We start from the raw sequence: 18,371 nt of genomic DNA on the forward strand, positions 1-18,371 counted from the left end.
GACTCTTGTTTTAGAGTAACCTACTGGGAAATTTAAGAGGGAAAGTTTTCACAAATCAAGTTTCCAAAGGATTCTAACTAATAATCTGTGACTATCAAGTAGATTTCCCCCTTTATTGGAAATGGCCCAGGGCTGATCTAACCCCTGCGTTCTGAGAACAGGAGAGCTGACAACCAGGTTCGTTAAGGCCTAGAGTCCCCATAAATTGTGGCCAGCTAACAGATTCCTGAGTAACTTGAACGAGTCTGGGCAGAGGTCAGACACAAGCGTATTACAATGAAACATTACCTTCTTTTATCTCTGCTCCGCTCTGTGGCCTGAATTCATGAGTACTTTTGTTCACACACCTGGAAGAGAAAACTCTTGAGACACACTAACTCTCAAGAACAGCAAAAAAAATGTTGGCGATTGCCAGCCTGTTTTTGAAATAAAGGTGGGGGCGTCTCTGGTAGCCCAGAGGTTAAGAATCCGCACCCCCAGTGCAGGGGCACAGGTCTGATCCCTGGTTCGAGAACATCCTGCATGGCGCGTGGCATGGCCAAGAGAGAGAAACAGGCGGGACTGCCTACAGTGTAAGTGACTATGTTTCCTTTCATGTCCTTTTGAGGACAATAACTCTTACAGATAAAGGCCAGGCATTCATGTTTGCCTGACATAGTGATTATAGACGTGAACACCTGATAATCATGTGCACACGTGGAAGGGAGGTTCAGGGTCTCCCTGATTCGAACGATCCCATTTGTTACACAGGCCAGGGGGCTGACTGGCAGCTCTGGGTCTGGGTGCCCAGCGTGGCTCTTCTGAGTTACGGCATGGGAAAGCGCTGGTGCCTTTGCTGTGGAGCCGCAGTGCCCTGTTCTCTAGACTTCAGTTATCAAGAATGGAAAAAATGCTAGAGGCACTCACATCACAGCCTGGTTTAAGTCCAGTGGGGACAGTGGACTTCATCTGCCTGTTTAACACTGCTTCCCTTAATGAACCCTGTGAAGAGGCAAAGTAAAAGGTGCAAGGCACCCTCAATTCCACAAATCCCCATTAAACTGCCATGAAAACCGGAGTTGCATATGCAGTGCCAGGGAAGGTGCCTCTTCTCTGCCAGCTGTCCAGGCCACTGAGAGTGAGGGGTCCCCTCGGTCCCTGCCTGGGCCAGGGTCACGGGCAGACCGCAGTGCTTCTGGGATCCGCATGCTCGTTGGGTTAAAGAGCCTCACCCTTCTGTAAGGGGTGGCTGGACACGCAGCATGCCTACAGGGCCTGTCACTGCGGTTGTGACCATCTTACGATCACGAGAGTTAACTATGAAGAGCTAATGAAGTCACAGCCCACACACAGCAGTTCTCTTCTTAAAAAATTTTTTTTGGCCACACCACATGGCTTGCGGGATCTTAGTTTCCAGACCAGGGATAGAACCCACACCCGCCGCACTGGAAGGGCAGTCCTAACCACTGGACTGCCAGGGAGGTCCCAGCAGTTTACTTTTCACATACATGGTTCAATACAGGACACAGGTCTGAATTAGTATCTTAAGGTGACTACAAAAGCAGGATCATTTTAAAGTCTTATTTCCAAGGGAAATCTCTGGTGAAGTTAACCTCAGACACCAAGGAGAACCAGTCCTTAAGAACCATAATCTGTGCTAAGGGTTTTAGCCCAAGGGAAAGATGGGAGCCTCACTTTCATTTTTCCTGAAAGAGCAAGAAAATTTTTTTATGTTTAAAAAAAGAGAGCACCAAAGTGACTGAAGATAAAAATATAAACAGAACAAGTGATACGACAATAATTATAATCTCTGCCATCTAGGAAAACTGCTCAGAACTGGGGGGAGAAACCTCCACAGCAGTGTATGAGAGATTTTGGTAAACTGCATTATGGATATTAATCCCAAAGTGTCCCAGGGGAAGACAGAAGGACCGTGAGAACACACTGTCAAGTATTCAGGTAACAATCCGACAGGCAAGTAACTATCTGGACTGTAATACCCCTGCATTATGGTCCGTCAGAGTTGGTGAGCAGAGGCAATTTCAGGTTAGCAGCTGTATACTCTTCAGTTACAGAAAGACTGGTAAGTTTCAGGGTATCAGAATTTTTAACTTAAGAGAGAAGTAGAAAGCAGAACAAATACTCTTAAAAGAAACAGAGTGCGGCTGAACGATCTGGGGCTAATGTTTTGGCAATGTGGTTTCCCCACTACATGCCCACCTAAACATCATTTTGAAAAACAAGCCTCGCCCATCAATTACACGCTGCCCTCACTACTGCAGGTCACACAAAGAATTCACCAGACACCACTGCCACTGCCACCATCTCTAGGGCCACCTCTGGCTCACCTGGCATCTCTGCTGCCCCCTGAAAACATGGCGTCCATCACGGGTGGTCCTGCCAAAGGAGCCGGGCAAGCCACACCCTGGCTGGTGGCCGGGGACACCAAAGCAGTGGCGACAGCACTTGCTGTAAGAGGGACAGAAGGTGCCTCCCTGGGCTTCTCGTCCACGTTCTTCGAGGTCTGCTGAGGGACGGCTGGAAGACCCGGAGCTCTTAGTTCCTGCTGGGAGTGTGTGTGTGCCTCCAAACACGCTGGACTGACCTTTCACAGTAAGCAAACAGACAAAAAGCCATGAGGCTACCAGTTAGGTCTTACAGCTTTGTCTTGAGAAGATGCCTTGCCTCTCGAGGCAGCCTCTTACCTCCCTAGGTATTCTGAAATGAACAGTCAACAACAACAAGGCCACACCACATGCCGGATGCTTCTGTAGCTTAACCACAGATTCAACTGGTGCTTCCTATTTCTAACCAATAAATACCAGCCACGACCGTGCATCAGGAAAATACTAACAAATCAATGTCACCAAATGCTCATAATGGTGTTCTTCCCATTAAAATACCCTTGGTGACCATTTCCTCTTCAATGAATAGGAAACATGAATATTAACTGTACTAACTGCCACAAAAGCATGGCTCATCATGGGAAGGATATGGACACAGGCCTTTAACTTAATTAAAATCTCTGCTTTTCTACTCACATGTACTTAGACTGCACATGTACACTCTTATATTACCAAGTTAAAAGACAAAGAATTAATTCCTCAGCATGTAAAAGTATTCTCACAAATTGTTAAGGAAACACTGAATAGCTAGGGCAAGAATAGTTATTTCACAAACAAATGGACAAAATATAAAGTTTATTCTCAATAGTCATCAAAAAAGAGATAATTTAAATTTTCTTATCTACTGAATTAGTAAAGATCAAAAATAATCATAATATTCATTTCTGAAGAAACATGTTAAAAAACAATAATCAGACTTTCTCCACAAATATCAAAACACACGACAAAGTTATAGTAAACACACAACATGGTGTTTACTGTAAGAAACACCATGGCCTTATGGGAGGCTCAAGAAGAGAGGTTTAAGAAGCCTACTGACCAAAGCAGAGATGGTTATTTCAGAAATGGGTCTTTCATATATAAAAAATTCAGTCTATGATGAAGATATCTTAAGGGATTCCCCGGGGGCTCAGTGGCAAACAATCTACCCGCAGATCAGGAGATGCAGGCTGATTCCTAGGTGGGGAAGATCTCCATTTAGAGAAGGGAAAGGCTACCCATTCCAGTACTCTTGCCTGAGAAAACCCATGGATAGAGGAGTCTGGCGGGCTACAGTCCATAGGGTTGCAAAGAGTTGGACACAACGGAAGTGACTGAGCATGCACAAAGATATTTTAAACCAATAGGGAAAAGCTGAGCTGATAAATAAATGACTTAGGAACAACTGGAGATCCGTTTGGAAAATACATCCTCAGACCACTTATACACAGAAATAAGTTCATTAAGAGAGGCTTCTGGTTAAAGACAGTGGCTTAAACATGTGTTTTATCATCCACATCCTCCCAAAACCTCACTAAAATGACAGTAGAGGAATCCTAACACCTCAAACAGCAGTCAGAGGAGGTGATCTCCAGAGAAGCGCAGAAACGTGAACGTGTCGGAAGTGAAGGTGGAGCTGAAAACAGGAATATGGCCACAGTAGGTCTATAGGAAAAGCAAGCTCTGAGACCCGTTCCTGCAGGTGCTGCCAGCTTCTCAATACAAATTACTCATTATATTTGAATTTTCATTCTGTAAGTCATTGCACCTCCCCTACAAAAGGAAAATCAGATAAAGGACTATATACACTAATGCACAGACACACACACACTACACACCCTGTTCTCTAACTCCCTCTCTCATCCTGCACTGTGAGTGTCCTTCTGGGCTGGTACCGAGAAGCCCAGTGTCACTCTGGCTCCTGGCTCTTTAAATGCGATTTCCATCCTTGCTGGAAGTGTGTCATTGCCTTTCCCCCAGTTCTCGGTGGGGAGAGGGGGGGAAATAATTCGGAAGGCTAGTAACTAAACTGACATTAGAATTCACTGTACAAATACAGCATGGAAGGGACGAACAGAAACAGAAAGCACTGCAGCGGGCGTGGGAGGCGACGGGGAGGAGCCACACACCTCAGACGTCCCCCAGGAAGAGGGCAGGTTCTCCTGCGACACCTCCACCACCTGGTGCAACTTCTTATGAAGCTCATCCATTTTCTGTTTCAATAGTTGTTCTTCCAAAGCATTTGCTTCTTTCCTTTTCATATAATGCCTCTCTTCATTTACTTTAGGAAAGACAAAGTTTAGTTTGCAGGTGAGATTTAAACTCAGGTCAACAGAGGAATCTGTGCAAAATCAGCAAAAGTTTACTTTTAAGATGGCAACTATTTTTTACTAGTCTTTTTCCAAGAGTATTAGGTTTTTAGAACTGAAATACTATCTACTTTTCAATTATAATTTTTACCTATCCTCAGTACAGTTACTTTTAAGTTCAGGGTGCGTACGTTATAAAAATGTACATGATGAGCAACAAAAATACTTGGTAATAGCATGGTATGATACTAAGCACTTTTAACAATCACGACTGTGCAAATCATTTGAAAATGGAAGTGTTTTCAAAAGATAGAAGTTTCTCGCTGCTTCCTAAGGAGTAAGAGTAAAGTGCACTGAAAGGCCAGCATGTCAAGGACACTGCTGTCGGTCCCATTTCCAGCAACTGGCTAACATAACCACGTCACATACCAATCAAACTGTCCAGCTCAGGTTTAGCATCTGTGCAAGCCACGAAAGGGTCCTCCCCGAGTGTCACCTGACTGTCCTCTCGGTTGTTAACCAAACGAGAAATAATGAATAAACAAAGATTGGCCAACGTAGGGTGCACAGCACAAATAGTCAGATGCTGTCGAAGTCTTGAGAGGAACAGAGGTTCTTTTTCCTCTGAGGTCTCTGCTGTTACAGCAAACACGTGCTGTAAAACTGAAGTGCCAACGTTGTTGTTAACATTCAGTCTTTGCTGCAGAATCAGGACCCACTGTACAGCACAGCCATGAGTAACACCGCACTTTGATCAGAGGACTCCTGAATGTCCTATTTATAACAGCTGCAGACTTTGAAGAATCTCTTCTCAACTCTAGTTCTTAACTAATTCTTTACAGTATAAATAACTGACCCAGGGGTTTACAATCGCTAGATACAGGAGCTCACATCCATACAGAGGCTATTTGAAAGCTTGAAAGTATCTACTGCATTGGCATGGACGTCTCCTTTAGTGCTGTTTCAGCTCTAAGCTTTGCTGTCAAGACATCAATTTAGGCTCTGGACAAACGTGGCTGCTACCCCAGTATTTAACAAAGGTTTTAGGCTTCTGATGGAATGAGCTAGAGATTTTTTTTGAGATTCCTTCAGGACAATCAATTATCTACTACAAATGTAATTACTCAGAGATGAGAATCATGTTAAGTGACCTAGGCTATCTCAAATTTAAGACTGCAAGTACCCCATTGTTCATGCTTTCTCCGTAGATTGTATCTCTGGGCTCTCAGCTCTTCAAAGGAAAACTCCGATTCTCCACGAATAAGCTTCTCCTTGCAATACATGACAACCTGCTGAACATCAGCTTTGTCTGCCACAGGTGGGTGTGAAGAATATTCTGATTTAGAAATCGTGATCACCCTTTGTTCCCTAAAATGGGGAAAAATACATCATTTAAGACAGTGTACTGCAACGGCTCTGGAAGGAAAATCAGTCACAGATGAAGACACCGATTGTACTTGCATGTCTGACCCTTTATCACCAGCTGCAGGTGTTGCTCCAGAAAGTTGTGGACCCTAAGGAGACAGAAAAGAAACACAAATAATCACTGATCTGAGAAGAATCCGTCATCCAGACGACTGCAGAAAACAGCATGGAAACACTTGTGGGGCCTCTGAATCATCAAGTAGATTTATGTGTGCTCTTTCAAGTCACCATCAACAGCTGAAGCCTTGGTTTGCATGATCACTTCTATGACAGGTTTTACAACTAGAGTCCAATAAGAAAGTGTCTGCGCCTGTGGGTCTTCTTCCAATAAGAAAGGCCCACAGTCTAGGGGCTGAGCCACAGGGCCTAAGTGTAATGAGATTAATATTCCAAATGGCTACATTAGAAAAAAAAATCTGAACATTTTCTTCTGGTACTGTTCTCTGCTCAGGAGTCCACAGTGCTAGCGTTCAGTCACTAGACAAGTATTTACTGGATCTCTCATCTGTGTCGTGTCAGGTCCTGAGCAGTGACTGTGGAAAAGATCCATCTCTGCTGCCCAGACACCTGGAGCTGGGGCAACAGGAGACAAGACAAGGTGGCACGCATGCTGCTGCTGCTGGGTCGCGTCAGCCGTGTCCGACCCTGTGCGACCCCACAGACGGCAGCCCACCAGGCTCCCCCGTCCCTGGGACTCTCCAGGCAAGAACACTGGAGTGGGTCGCCATTTCCTTCTCCAATGCAGGAAAGTGAAAAGTGAAAGGGAAGTCGCTCAGTCGTGTCCGACTCTTAGCGACCCCATGGACTGCAGCCTGCCAGGCTCCTCTGCCCGTGGGATTTTCCAGGCAAGAGTACTGGAGAGGGGTGCCATTGGCACGCATGAGTTGGATGTAAATTGGGATAGTGTGAGTATTGGTCAAAGTTGGAATTCATAGTCTCCTTCTAAGAAGGTGTTACATTAATGAAACTTAATACACGTGTCCCTGGAACAGAGCGTTTCCACAGGATTTAGCTTAGAGCAGGTCCATAGCAGACTCTGAAAGAGCACTGGTACCCTGAGGAGGAAAGAAGCTGGGAGAAAGCAGAGAACGTGCACATGCAGGTGAGTCGCTAGGGCAGGAGTCACCCCGGCCCCTGGCACGGCAGCAAGGGCCCAGTATTTATTGGTTGGTGGCAGACAGGAGCTGTCATCTAGGGCTTCCGCTGCCTCACTGATACAGTGAGTTTGCCAGTTCCTGACAGAGAGGTTAGACATAGTCAGGCCCCAAGTTTGAGGAGAGTAAAAAGAAGTTAAAAATTATCGTTTGGCATTAGTGAGTAGAAAAGGAAACACAGGCAATGTGCAAAACATAAAGTGTGAACGGGGAAACTGGAAGCCTAACTGCCAGGAAACAGAAAAGCTCTGGCTGAGGTGATGGTTCCAGGATCAGAGCATCTGAAGTATGCTCAGGTGTCTGCAGATGGGTGTGACCTAAGCTAGAGAGGCCAGGGAGGGGAGCCCCGCAGAGCAAAGGACAGAGGCTGCTGCGGGGGAGCAGGCGAAGACAGGAGGTCGTGCAGCGGTGTCACCAGGTCAGACGAGTGCAGAAGTTACGGTCAGAGAGGGAGTGATTTTCCATTTAATACTGGAAGTGGGCAGGCCCAGAAAGGCGCCACAGCACAGGTGGCTGACGTGGAGGTCAGTGCTGGGAGACAAGGTCAAAGAAACGAGGTGCCCGAGTGACACCATTCAACACCCTTCCCAGTTTCCACGCGACTACAGCTGTCATTATTACCTGATTCTTAGAAATGCAGGCTGAGTTACTTCCTGGATTTGAGTTTGATGTTACCATTTGATTTAAAATCTGAGCATCATGCAGAGGTTCTGAGGTTCTCACTATGACACGAAATGTATGAAATGAAAAGAAATGAGGCTAAAACCATATTAAGTGAATATAATACAAATACACTCCTCTAAGCTTTCAATAACTAGCACTGAAAAATGAACTCACTCACACTATCTCAAAAACATAATTAAAGCACCTTATAAATAAATAAAAGTAATGTTGTAGAAACAATTTTCTAATCAATTCAAAATGCCCAAGGAAGTCCCTGAAAGAAACGTAAACTCTAGCTATTTTAAACAACAGGATAAGTAGTCGGTGCTTAATGCTGAAATGTAATCTTTATTTCTTAAAAAAAAAAGAAAAGAAAAAATCCATTTCTTTAAAAGTTGCATTAAGTACCTTTAATTTAATTCAGAACAGATGTACTCCAGAATAAGTATCGTCACTCAATTTGGGGTAATTTTTACTTTTTGAAAATCCTAAAACTACAATGAAATTACCAAGCTTTTTTGGTTTTTTTTGGAGAATTTTTCTTTTAAAGTGCTAAGACAGAGTCCCTGCTATGCAGGGCTATGAAGCAGGCATTATTATTATCAGAGGGTCTTCCCCGTTACTAAGATAATATAATCAATAAATACTGGATGGATTTGTTTTTTAAGGGGAAAAAGGCAGTGCAAATCAGAGACTAAGTTACTGATACTTTGGATATTTTAGAAAGTGTTATTTTACCTTGAGTAGACAAATGGGTTTCAGTGAGGCGTGTCTGAAACATCCTAAAAGACAACAGTAAAGGCATCAATATAGATTACAATTCACAGTTCAATATGCATTTATGTTAAGAGTGAAAACTAAACAGGATAGACAGCTTACTGTGATCTAATAAAGACTGAGATTAAGACAGATTGCAAAGTTGAATTTTAGATTTGCTTCAAAATTAAGAAAAAAAAAACCTGGGCTTATTTTCACACCCGATGCACTTAATTAGAAAAATTCCTCCTTTTGCCTCATTTATGTCAGTATTTTATAAATTCACATAACAAATGTACCCTCCTCTGTGGGTATCAATATGCACACGTTACAACATGTACATATTGTAGGCTTTCGCTGGTGGCTCAGCAGTAAAGAATCCACCTGCAATGCAGCAGACTCGGGTTCGATCCCGGGTCGAGAAGATCCCTTGAAGAAGGAAATGGCAACCCACTCCAGTATTCTTGCCTGGAAAATCCCTTGGACTGAGAAGCCTGGTGGGCTACAGTCCATGGGGTCACAAAGAGTTGGACACGACTCAAGTGACTTAGCACACAGCATGTGCTGATCTTTGTGAAGAAAAACAAAATGTTGGAAACAAATGTTCCATTCGAGAACAATGAAATTATGACACTGCTCTGGGACAGACTTCACAACCACTTTCTAAGTGGTATAAAAGTCCCTAATTTCTTAAGAGCAGTATAAAGCTCAGCATATACAGTCAGACATACAGTACAATTTACTACTGGAATACAGAGGGTCTAAGCACACGCAGGCATCAGAAAAGACACTGGAAGGAAGTGCTCAAAAATATTAATGGTACTATTTCTGGACAGTTTTTCTTTATACTAACTCCACATTTTCCCCAATGACAAGCATTTCCCTGTACAAATATAACAATAAAAATCTTTAAAGAGCAAACCACTACCTTTCAAGGTAGGAACCACTGTGTGGAGTCTCACTGGCAAACTACCTGTACTGTTGTTGCAGCAGCTCTCTAGGTTCGGCCTGGTTCTGAATTCCTCTCCGAAAAACGGCATTGGTGTGTTGCCACTCCCCCTGGCCTTCCAGGTGCCCGGCCCAGGCTACATACAGAGGCGCTGCCTGGGTTCCGATACCGTGGTTGTACAGAAACTCAAAAAACTGGTGAAGGTCACTGTTGCACTTGGCCTGCAGAAATCCAAAGCAGACAGACATGAAAGAAGGGCGCTTGCCAGGCACGGCGTGGCTCCCAGTCCAAACAACACTCAGTGTTCGTCCTCAAGGAGGCAGCACGATGTACTTGGCAGGGGAAGGCCTGTGTGGTCCTCTGATGGCAAGCCTCAAAGTCAGCTCATCCCCTTCCTTGACATTCAGCATCCCCTACTATTTCCCAAGACAGTAGGTTCTGTGCCGTAATATTAATATATAAAGTTGTGCACGTTTGAATTCCTCAGGGTGTGACTAATCCTCACATTTTGAAGCTTAGTAAAGATGGATAACAAATTCCTGTTTACTTTATCTATTCCATTCATGATTTTATGACCACAACTTGTACCCCAAGCCTTTAGCTCAAGATTGAAGAGATCCACCCTTTGAAAGACTAGCCTGAGGCAGCTTTCTCCTTTTAGCGCTAAATTTCATTTCTGAGAGTTAATATTTTCTTAATTATTCACAATGAATTTAATTTACTCAAGGAACCCTCTTTAGCACCAGGGAGTGGTGTTTATCTACTCTTCCCTGAACACACTTCTCAGCCAACAAACCCTCTTTTCAAGGTTTCTACCTTGAAAAGTGAAAGTGTCAGTCGCTCACTTGGGTCCGACTCTTTGTGACCCCATGGACTGTGGCCCGTTAGGCTCCTCTGTGCATGGGATTCTCCAGGCAAGAACACTGGAGTGGGCTGCCATTTCCTTCTCCAGGGGATCTTCATGACTCAGGGGTCGACGCAGGTCTCCTGCATTGCAGGCAGATTCTAGACCACCTGAGCCGCCAGGGAAGCCTGGTTTCTAGCTTCTGTTGTCACATTTCAGACTTTACAGAGAAGGAGGGTTTTAAAATTCAATCACTGATTCCACAAGACAGAAGCCAGAAGATTGTAAAATACAAGTCTCTGGCCACACAACTTAAAAAAAAATAAAAAGTTATAACTTAGAAACATAAGGAATCAAATAAAAAACACCCCAAAAATGATCCTAAAATCTGGGGTAAAAAGCAAAAGTACAACATGACTAGTGTGTGATTATACCTCTGAAAGTATACTTACAAATTGTAGACAATAATTGATGAACCTTGGGTCATTGTGATATCTCTTCTTATCTAAAAATTCCTTCATTAGATGCTCTAATAAAGTTGTTAAGTATTCTTTATTCTCAGGAAAATTCTCTTCTACCCATCGCATATAACTAGAAAAAATATGGATAGTATTAATTTTTCAGGGCAGCATACAGTTTGTTTATAGAAAAAATAAATAAACGAAATGCTAACCTTTCCCATTCACCAAGTGGGTCATCGCCCTTGTAGCTCTGCATATGGGCTTCAAACATTCTAGAACAGAGAAACATAGGTACATGGGATTATTAGGAATACTTCCTAAAAGCAAAAGTTATATTTCATATTTATCATGAATATACCTTAAAATAGAAAACTTAAGACATCAATTCAAATGCTATAATAAAAATGAAAACAGTATTCACTCAGAAACTCAAAAGCAGTGTTTTTTTCAGAAGAAAGCAAGACGCAAGGCCGCTGAGGTAGCTCTACAGGAAGCAGCTATTAATAAAAGGTCTCCAGCTCCGATGTCACTGCCACCATGAGGGGCACTAGAACCTTGCTGCTCCTCCTTCTAGTGTTGGGACCCAGGCGTGGCGTTGACCAGGACCCCTCGCCTTGCTGCTTAGGAATTTGGCTGGAGATTTGAAGAGAGCTCTTGAAAGGTGCATGACAGCCCACGGTTATTCACCCAGTTACGTCCGACTCTTTGCAACCCCATAGGCTGTAGCCTGCCGGCCTTCTTTGTCCGTGGGGTTCTCCAGGCAAGAATACTGGAGTGGGTTGCCATTCCCTTCTCCAGGGGATCATCCCAACCTATGGATCAAACCTGGGTCTCCTGTATTGCAAGCAGATTTTTTTTACCGTCTGAGTCACCAGGGAAGTGCATGACAGCCCAGGGTCCAGCAGATCGGGACTTCCAGGACATAGTCTGCTTTCCGGGCCTCAGTGGGACACCAGGATCCCGAGGGGGACTACCCGATGACAGCGCTCGGAAGTCAGTGGCTGCAGCTGCCTGAGAACTTGCCCTACTTCTGCACACTCAGCCACAGCGTAAAAACAAACCAGCCGAGCCAAGAAAGTTCTCCAAGAGGCCCCAGGTGCTAGCAGGATGAAGAAACCAGCAAAAAGAAAGACCACAGAGGGGGAAAACAAGCAAACAAACCCAAAGGACAGAAGGGGTAAGAGTGCGACAGGACTTACTATTTTCAGGTAGGGTGGTCAGGGAAAGCCTGCCTCTCTGAGAGGGTAACGTCTGACAGGGCCAGAACCAAGCAGCTAAGTTAGGAGAAAGGTGAGGGGTGACAAGATCTAATGTGTATTTTAAAACTGTCTCTAAGTGAGGAAGCGGGTGGGGGATGAGAACAGTTGCAGAGCTATTGCAGAGCCCCAACCAGTATGGGAACTGTTCAAATGTGGAACTGGGGTGTTCTGGAGAAAGAGACAATGAGACTTGCGGATGGGACTGAACACTGGGTAAGAGAGAGAGCCAAAGTAAGGAAGACTTTCAGGTTTCTATCAAAGAAGTTCGATGATCTTTTCGAGGGGAAAAAAAAATTTGAAAGTAATATTTTCTTCTAGCTGTCACCTCACAATACAAATAAAATCAAAGTTTCTTATGACTCAAAATCCAGAAGCCTCAAAAGAAAAAGCTAGGTAAGTGGACTACTTATAAACAAAAAGCTTCTCTATGTCAAATAAACAAAACACCAAGCAGAGTTAAGAGAGAAATGCTAAATGAGGAGGACGAAAAGAGCTTCTAGAAACTAGGGGAAAAAACAAACCCAATCCAATTTAAGAAATGAACAAAAGGCATTGCACAGAAAAATACTCAACCTCTCTCAGGAGAGAAATTTGCCTCACTGAGGTAACTTCTCATCTACCAGACTCCAAAAATATGACAACAATGTAGAGGGGAAGTAATGGAAAAAGACACACTTACAACTTGCTTGGAGGTGGGAGTGTGCTCAATCCCTGCCAAGGAAACTGGTAATAATATCACCAGAATGACAGATGGATTTCCTTTTGATCTAGCAAACCCACTCCTAGTAATCTAGAGGACAGATACATGAAAAGCACCATGGGTACAAGATTTTTCGCCATGGCACTATTTGTTATGGCAAAGAAGGTCCACATTCCAAGCGTCCAACAACGGGGTACTTTTTTAGGTCAATTATGGCACATAAAATATCATGCAGTTGTAAAAAAGAAAGAAAAAAGAATCTATGGAATGACAGACTGAAATCTCCAAGGACAGCATTAAAAAAAAAAGTGCATCTGCTCTGCTACTTTTTATGTTTAATAAAGGCAGGAATTGTACACATATGTACATACATATGTTCATGTTATTATAAATATTTACATTCTTGAAAAATAAACTAGAAAAATGGTTACATACAAGGCATTGGGAGAGCCGTCAGATAAAGATCTCAGTGAACAAGACTTAACTAAATCTTTTTTAACCACATAAACATAGTACTTATTTTTAAAAGTTAAAAAATATTCCTACATCTTGAAACTCCCTCTTGTGCATCATAGCAGATAAGTTTCCACAATTTATAAGCAGTTTAAAAGTTCCTAATTTAAGTTATGAAACAACTTTCTCCAGAAACATATGTAATAGGCAGCCCAAAGTAAGATGCCTGTCTGATACCAATCACACTTCCCTAGTAATATGGTCTAAATACACTCTAAAGCAATACTAAAACACTCAGCTCATCAGTGCAAATTAGCCTTTGGAATGTCAAAATAAGGTCAGAAATATCTGGTTTCTATTTTAAAATGGGGGAAGAGGAGTCTGTAAAATTGAAATCCTTTGCAGTCTGGGCTACAGAAAAAGTCTGAAGGCAGAGTTAAGGATCTGAGTCTTTTGATCCCAGACAGTTAATATTACACTGGTGCTAATAAAACTAACCAGTTTTACTTTCCATAGCACAAGATTTAACTGTTTTAAATGCATTTAACAGTCTGGATAAATCACCTAAGTCATGAAAAGCAAAGACACGGGAATTTTAAAAATTGTTAGCAGGTGGACATAAATGACAAACAGTGGAACATTTTTTCCCTTAAAGTGCACATTACTCAACGATTTTTAATAATTGTGGGATTATGAGATAGTGCCATTTTAAGTTCTTTCCCTTTCTAGAATTTTAAAATAAGTGGTTTCGAAAATTTCTCATGAAACCTACAGACAAGTGTTAGTTTTTTGGGGGTTAGACATTTTAATTCCATCGAGGCGATCTGCCCAGAGAATTCCTTACAATCAAGGAGCTCTGGGGGCCTCAATTTCATCCAAACGCCCCACTCCCGTCAAACTGCCACCCTAGCGGCAGCTCGGTCAAAGGCCCGGGGTCTCAGCGGTGGCCCGCAGCGCAGCCAGGGAGGGATGGGGGTAGTGAGGCTGGGAGGGGACAAACTCCAGGGCCAAGAAAAGGGGCGGGAAGGCCAAGGGAGGCAGGTCTGGGGCGGGCCCGGGACCTGCAGCCCACTAGGCCCGAACTCAGGTACCCCAGCCCCCGGAGGCCTGCAGCCGGAGATCACGCCCCCGCCCACCCGTCTCCCTCCCACCAGACCCACACCTACTGAAACACATTTTCCGGGTTATCCATGGCGAGAGGATCCAGGCCAGCAGCAGTCCCAGCGCACTGTCGGGTAGGAGCCGCCGCCAAGTTGAATCTCCCGCGCAGCCTCAGTCGCCGCAACGACCGTTTGCAAGGCGCCTGGCCATTGGCCTCGGTTGCAAATGAGCTGGCCAATCGCCTGGGCCGTTGCCTGGAGACCAAGGTCCGCCTCCCTCTGGTGCGCCGGCAGCTCCTCCCACTTCCGGCAACCCAGTTGAATCAAAAGCGCAAGCTGAGCGGAGGGCGGGCTAAGGTTTCAGGGTGCGGCGTGACCGGGACCACCTAGTTTGGCTCAGGAGTAGGGAATGAGTTTTTTTCCTTAGCCGTCCAAGCTGCAGCTGGCTTACAAAATTCCATGATTAAGGCATCACCCTGAGGAAGGCAATCTGGGAGAAAAAGTTTCTTGAGGTTGAAAAAATTGTGCCACTTCGACGCTGTGCTTACTTAATATAAATCAGAGTCGTTATTCTTGGTTTATTGAAAGAAGAAAAATGAACCGTTCAGACTTGTTTAAGGTCGCAGAGTCCGGGGGGAATGCCTACCTCTGGCTTAGGAGAGGCTGATGGGGTGAAAAACGGAATCCTGCCGAGTGGCACGCCTCTCCATTTCCCGCAGTTTTTTGTTCCGCGTTTCTGTAAGTAAAGAACCTAGATGCTGAAGTCCGTTAAATTTTGGTTCCAGATCCAAAAAAGCTGTGGCAGAGAGTTAGAGAGTGATTCATCAAAAGCCCAGGGAAAAACCTAAGTGGGTTTTAGCTTAGTGGTTACAACGTGAGGGCATCACGTCTGTAGGCGCTTAAGGGTTAGTTACGTAAGTTACACACGGCAAATAAAGCGATAGGTTGATAACCTTGGGAGACCTCCAGGCTTGGTTTAACTGATGAAATGCTCTGTGTGTGCTCTATATCTAATGAAAGCTCAAGGGACTGGGCAGTTCCTACATCCAACTGGTAATTAAAAGAATAGAAGTTTGAATAGAGTACAGAATGGCGGCAGGAAAAGTTTCACCATCTTCTGTGGTACTTAGAAGCTGTGGAGACCATGGATTTAGGAATTAGAAAACCAAAAATGAGATCATTTTGCAAAGGAGCCCAGAAGTCTAAGAAGAATTATGTAATACTCTGATGCTTCCTACCTGAAACTGAATTGGAAGAGTCAGCCTAACCTTACCTAACCCCTTGATCTTTTAATAACTTCCCATTCTACTTCTCGAGGTTCTTTCAAGAGCTGCTTGACAGTGCAAGTCAAATATAAAGAGCTATTCATGTGATTACCTTCCTTTTAGAGAAGCGGTGTGCACGTTTTGCTGTCTTGGGGCCCTTAAGTTAAATACCCTTTTTAAAAAAATTAGCAGCTTCTGGAAATCCTGATGCTCTCAGAGTTCAGAATTTCTTTCAGGGAAATGACTGATTTGGATTATGCAAGTATCCAATTTGTGGGGTTGTTAACTCAGGGTGCTCTCTCTGGAGTCTTTAGACAAGTTTAGGTTCTGCTGATTATCACAGGAATTAACACAATTTTGTTCTCACTAACTCAAGTTTTCAACCCATGTCTGATTCCACCTCAGTCACCAGTCAGGAAATGTTGATCAGGCATCTCTCATATACTAGGTGCTATTGGATTTAATTGTAACCTTATCTGACTCAGATCTTGTCCTTAAGAAACTAGTGGTATTATCTGGGAGATGGAGATACAGACATAAAACATTGTTGTTGTTTAGTCACGAAGTTGTGTCCAACTCTTTGTGACCCCGTGGACTGTAGTCTGCCAGGCTCCTCTGTCCAAGGGATTTTCAAGGCAAGAATCCTGGAGTGGGTTGCCATTTCCTTCACCAGAGGCTCTTCCCAACCCTGAGTCACCTGGGAAGCCTGTATAGACATAAATAATATTAAGTGCTAAATGAATGTTTGGGACTTCCTTAGTGGCTCAGCTAGTAAAGAATCTGGCTGCCAATGCAGGATTGAGTGCTAAATTAATACACATATGATTTCTGCTAGGGGAGTCTAGAGGAGGGAGGGGACGTGGGGCCTGTCTGTCAAAGAAAGCTTCCTGGGGAAGGGAGGGCTTGACTTGGGCCTTGAACGTGGTGGGGTGGATCTGGGCTGGGGGGAGTCTGGGGACGTCATTCCTGGTGTAAATAAAGATCACTGAAAGAAATAACCCTTGAGGACTTCTGTTAATGAGCAGTGGAAAGTCTGTATGAAAGACGAATTTGATAGTTTAATGTCTGATCTTACATGCTAGATTACGGCGTTTGTACTTGATCTTGACAATAAACTGGGCCTTTGGGGAATGAGTAGCATTGTGCTCATAGGACCTCATGGTAGGTATACTTAGCTCGACCCTGTTTTCTAGAGGCCGCAGAGCTTGTCTGCCCTCCTTTATTTCTACCGCTAGGAGCTTCTCTCCCACCAGGCTTGTTTGTGGAGTAAAGTATTGTTGTGAATGCCGCTTCCCACACTGCCCCTTAAAAAGGGCATACTGACCCACTGATGCCAGACACTGGGGTATAGCTAGAGGTAGCAGTAATAAGTATTACAGTTATCAGCAATTATTAGAATCTTACGTGTTTCTGGGAGTAATTTCCTGGCTTACTCAGTGCCTTCTCTTTTTCCTTAATTATGGACATCCCTCTCTGCTATGATTCTTATTCTGTAGGAAAATTGTTGGATTGGCCAAAATTCAGGATGTTCTATAACATGGAAAAGCCTGAATAAACTTTTTGGTCAACCCAATATAACGATCCTCCCACACACTGTGTTCATCATAGTGTCCCTATTAGGTTAATCAACCCAGTTCCCAATAAATCAGGATTTTAGGGGGACAGGGAGGGAGAGGCGGGGTGGAGAGGCCAAGATCAGTAATTTACAGCCTCTAAGCTGGCATTGGAGGCAGAAGAAGGTAAGACGGAATCAGATCTCAAGGAGGGAGTGTTCTCAGAACACAAAGATATCTTTAATATGTAAGAAAAAAAAAGAGAAAGATAATTTGATGGCCTAGAATTTACAGAAATGGGCCACTGAAGCTGGGGAAGGCTGCTACTTGTGTAGAGATGTGTTGAGCTGGAGGGTTCACCACATGTTTGACCTTCCTATGTAACAGGACTAAGCACCACGGAAGGAAAGCAGAGACTGGCCTGGTTCAAAGCCTTCAGGAGCTTGTTGAGGTAAGTCTCATGAACTGTTTCCTAAGTCTAGAATGACTTTTTCTCAGAGCTTCACATCATCTCTACACGTCAGGAGTAAAGGAAGAGCTTCCAAAGAGTGTGATGAAAAATAGTTTGCTACTTTGATGAAGACCTAGAAACCCCCAAATGCTGGCAATTTACATAAATCAATATAAGCAGAAAATCCGGAAGAGCTGGCAAATACGTTGTTCGTTTTTTAAAAAAATTCACTAATTGGAAGTTCATGCCACTGACAACATTTCAAATCCCATCTACTCCAACTCTTATCTTCTTTCATCTTCTCCCTCTGCCCTCTTTTCCTCAGGTTTGTGTTGAGAGTGTAGCGATTGCCATGGCATATCGGAAAGTTTGTTAAATAATAATCGTTGCTTCACTGATTAGCCATCCCTTTAATTTTTGGCATTGCTGTCTCCTTGGTGGGTCTGTTACCTTATCTCCCTAGACCCACCTGAGGATGTGAGTGGGGAGGCTTGTTCTGATCTGAGTGGGAGTAGTGGGTCCACACGTGTCAAGGCCTGCATTTCCTACATCTGAGGCAGAAATGTGCAGTTACAACTCTCTCTTCCTCTAAAACTTTAAATTAGTTTATCTGCTAATTTCAATATTAAATGTCCATCTATGTAAAATGACTAATAGATTCCCTAA

The 18,371-nt window shown here is 43.8% G+C and overlaps 1 protein-coding gene across 3 annotated transcripts in view; it reads right to left on the bottom strand.

Moving 5' to 3' along the window:
• The window catches only part of BUB1 (BUB1 mitotic checkpoint serine/threonine kinase), a 35,310-nt gene extending 20,750 nt beyond the window's left edge, over nucleotides 1-14,560 (bottom strand). For 2 of the 3 annotated variants that reach the window (XM_068973902.1, XM_068973920.1), the window contains exons 1-11: nucleotides 14,503-14,560; nucleotides 11,137-11,196; nucleotides 10,916-11,054; nucleotides 9,644-9,840; nucleotides 8,653-8,696; nucleotides 7,873-7,973; nucleotides 6,134-6,186; nucleotides 5,856-6,040; nucleotides 4,493-4,644; nucleotides 2,328-2,584; nucleotides 289-347 (exon numbers count right to left, since the gene is read on the bottom strand). In XM_068973902.1, the coding sequence (XP_068830003.1) occupies nucleotides 289-347; nucleotides 2,328-2,584; nucleotides 4,493-4,644; nucleotides 5,856-6,040; nucleotides 6,134-6,186; nucleotides 7,873-7,973; nucleotides 8,653-8,696; nucleotides 9,644-9,840; nucleotides 10,916-11,054; nucleotides 11,137-11,196; nucleotides 14,503-14,528 (1,273 nt within the window). In that variant the 5' untranslated portion in view covers nucleotides 14,529-14,560. The remainder of the gene's footprint in view (nucleotides 1-288; nucleotides 348-2,327; nucleotides 2,585-4,492; nucleotides 4,645-5,855; nucleotides 6,041-6,133; nucleotides 6,187-7,872; nucleotides 7,974-8,652; nucleotides 8,697-9,643; nucleotides 9,841-10,915; nucleotides 11,055-11,136; nucleotides 11,197-14,502) is intronic. The other variant, XM_068973911.1, reaches the window with a different exon arrangement.
• Between the last annotated feature and the right edge of the window lie 3,811 nt (nucleotides 14,561-18,371).

This window comes from Capricornis sumatraensis, chromosome 1, assembly GCF_032405125.1.
Source record: "Capricornis sumatraensis isolate serow.1 chromosome 1, serow.2, whole genome shotgun sequence".
Lineage (NCBI taxonomy): Eukaryota > Metazoa > Chordata > Mammalia > Artiodactyla > Bovidae > Capricornis > Capricornis sumatraensis.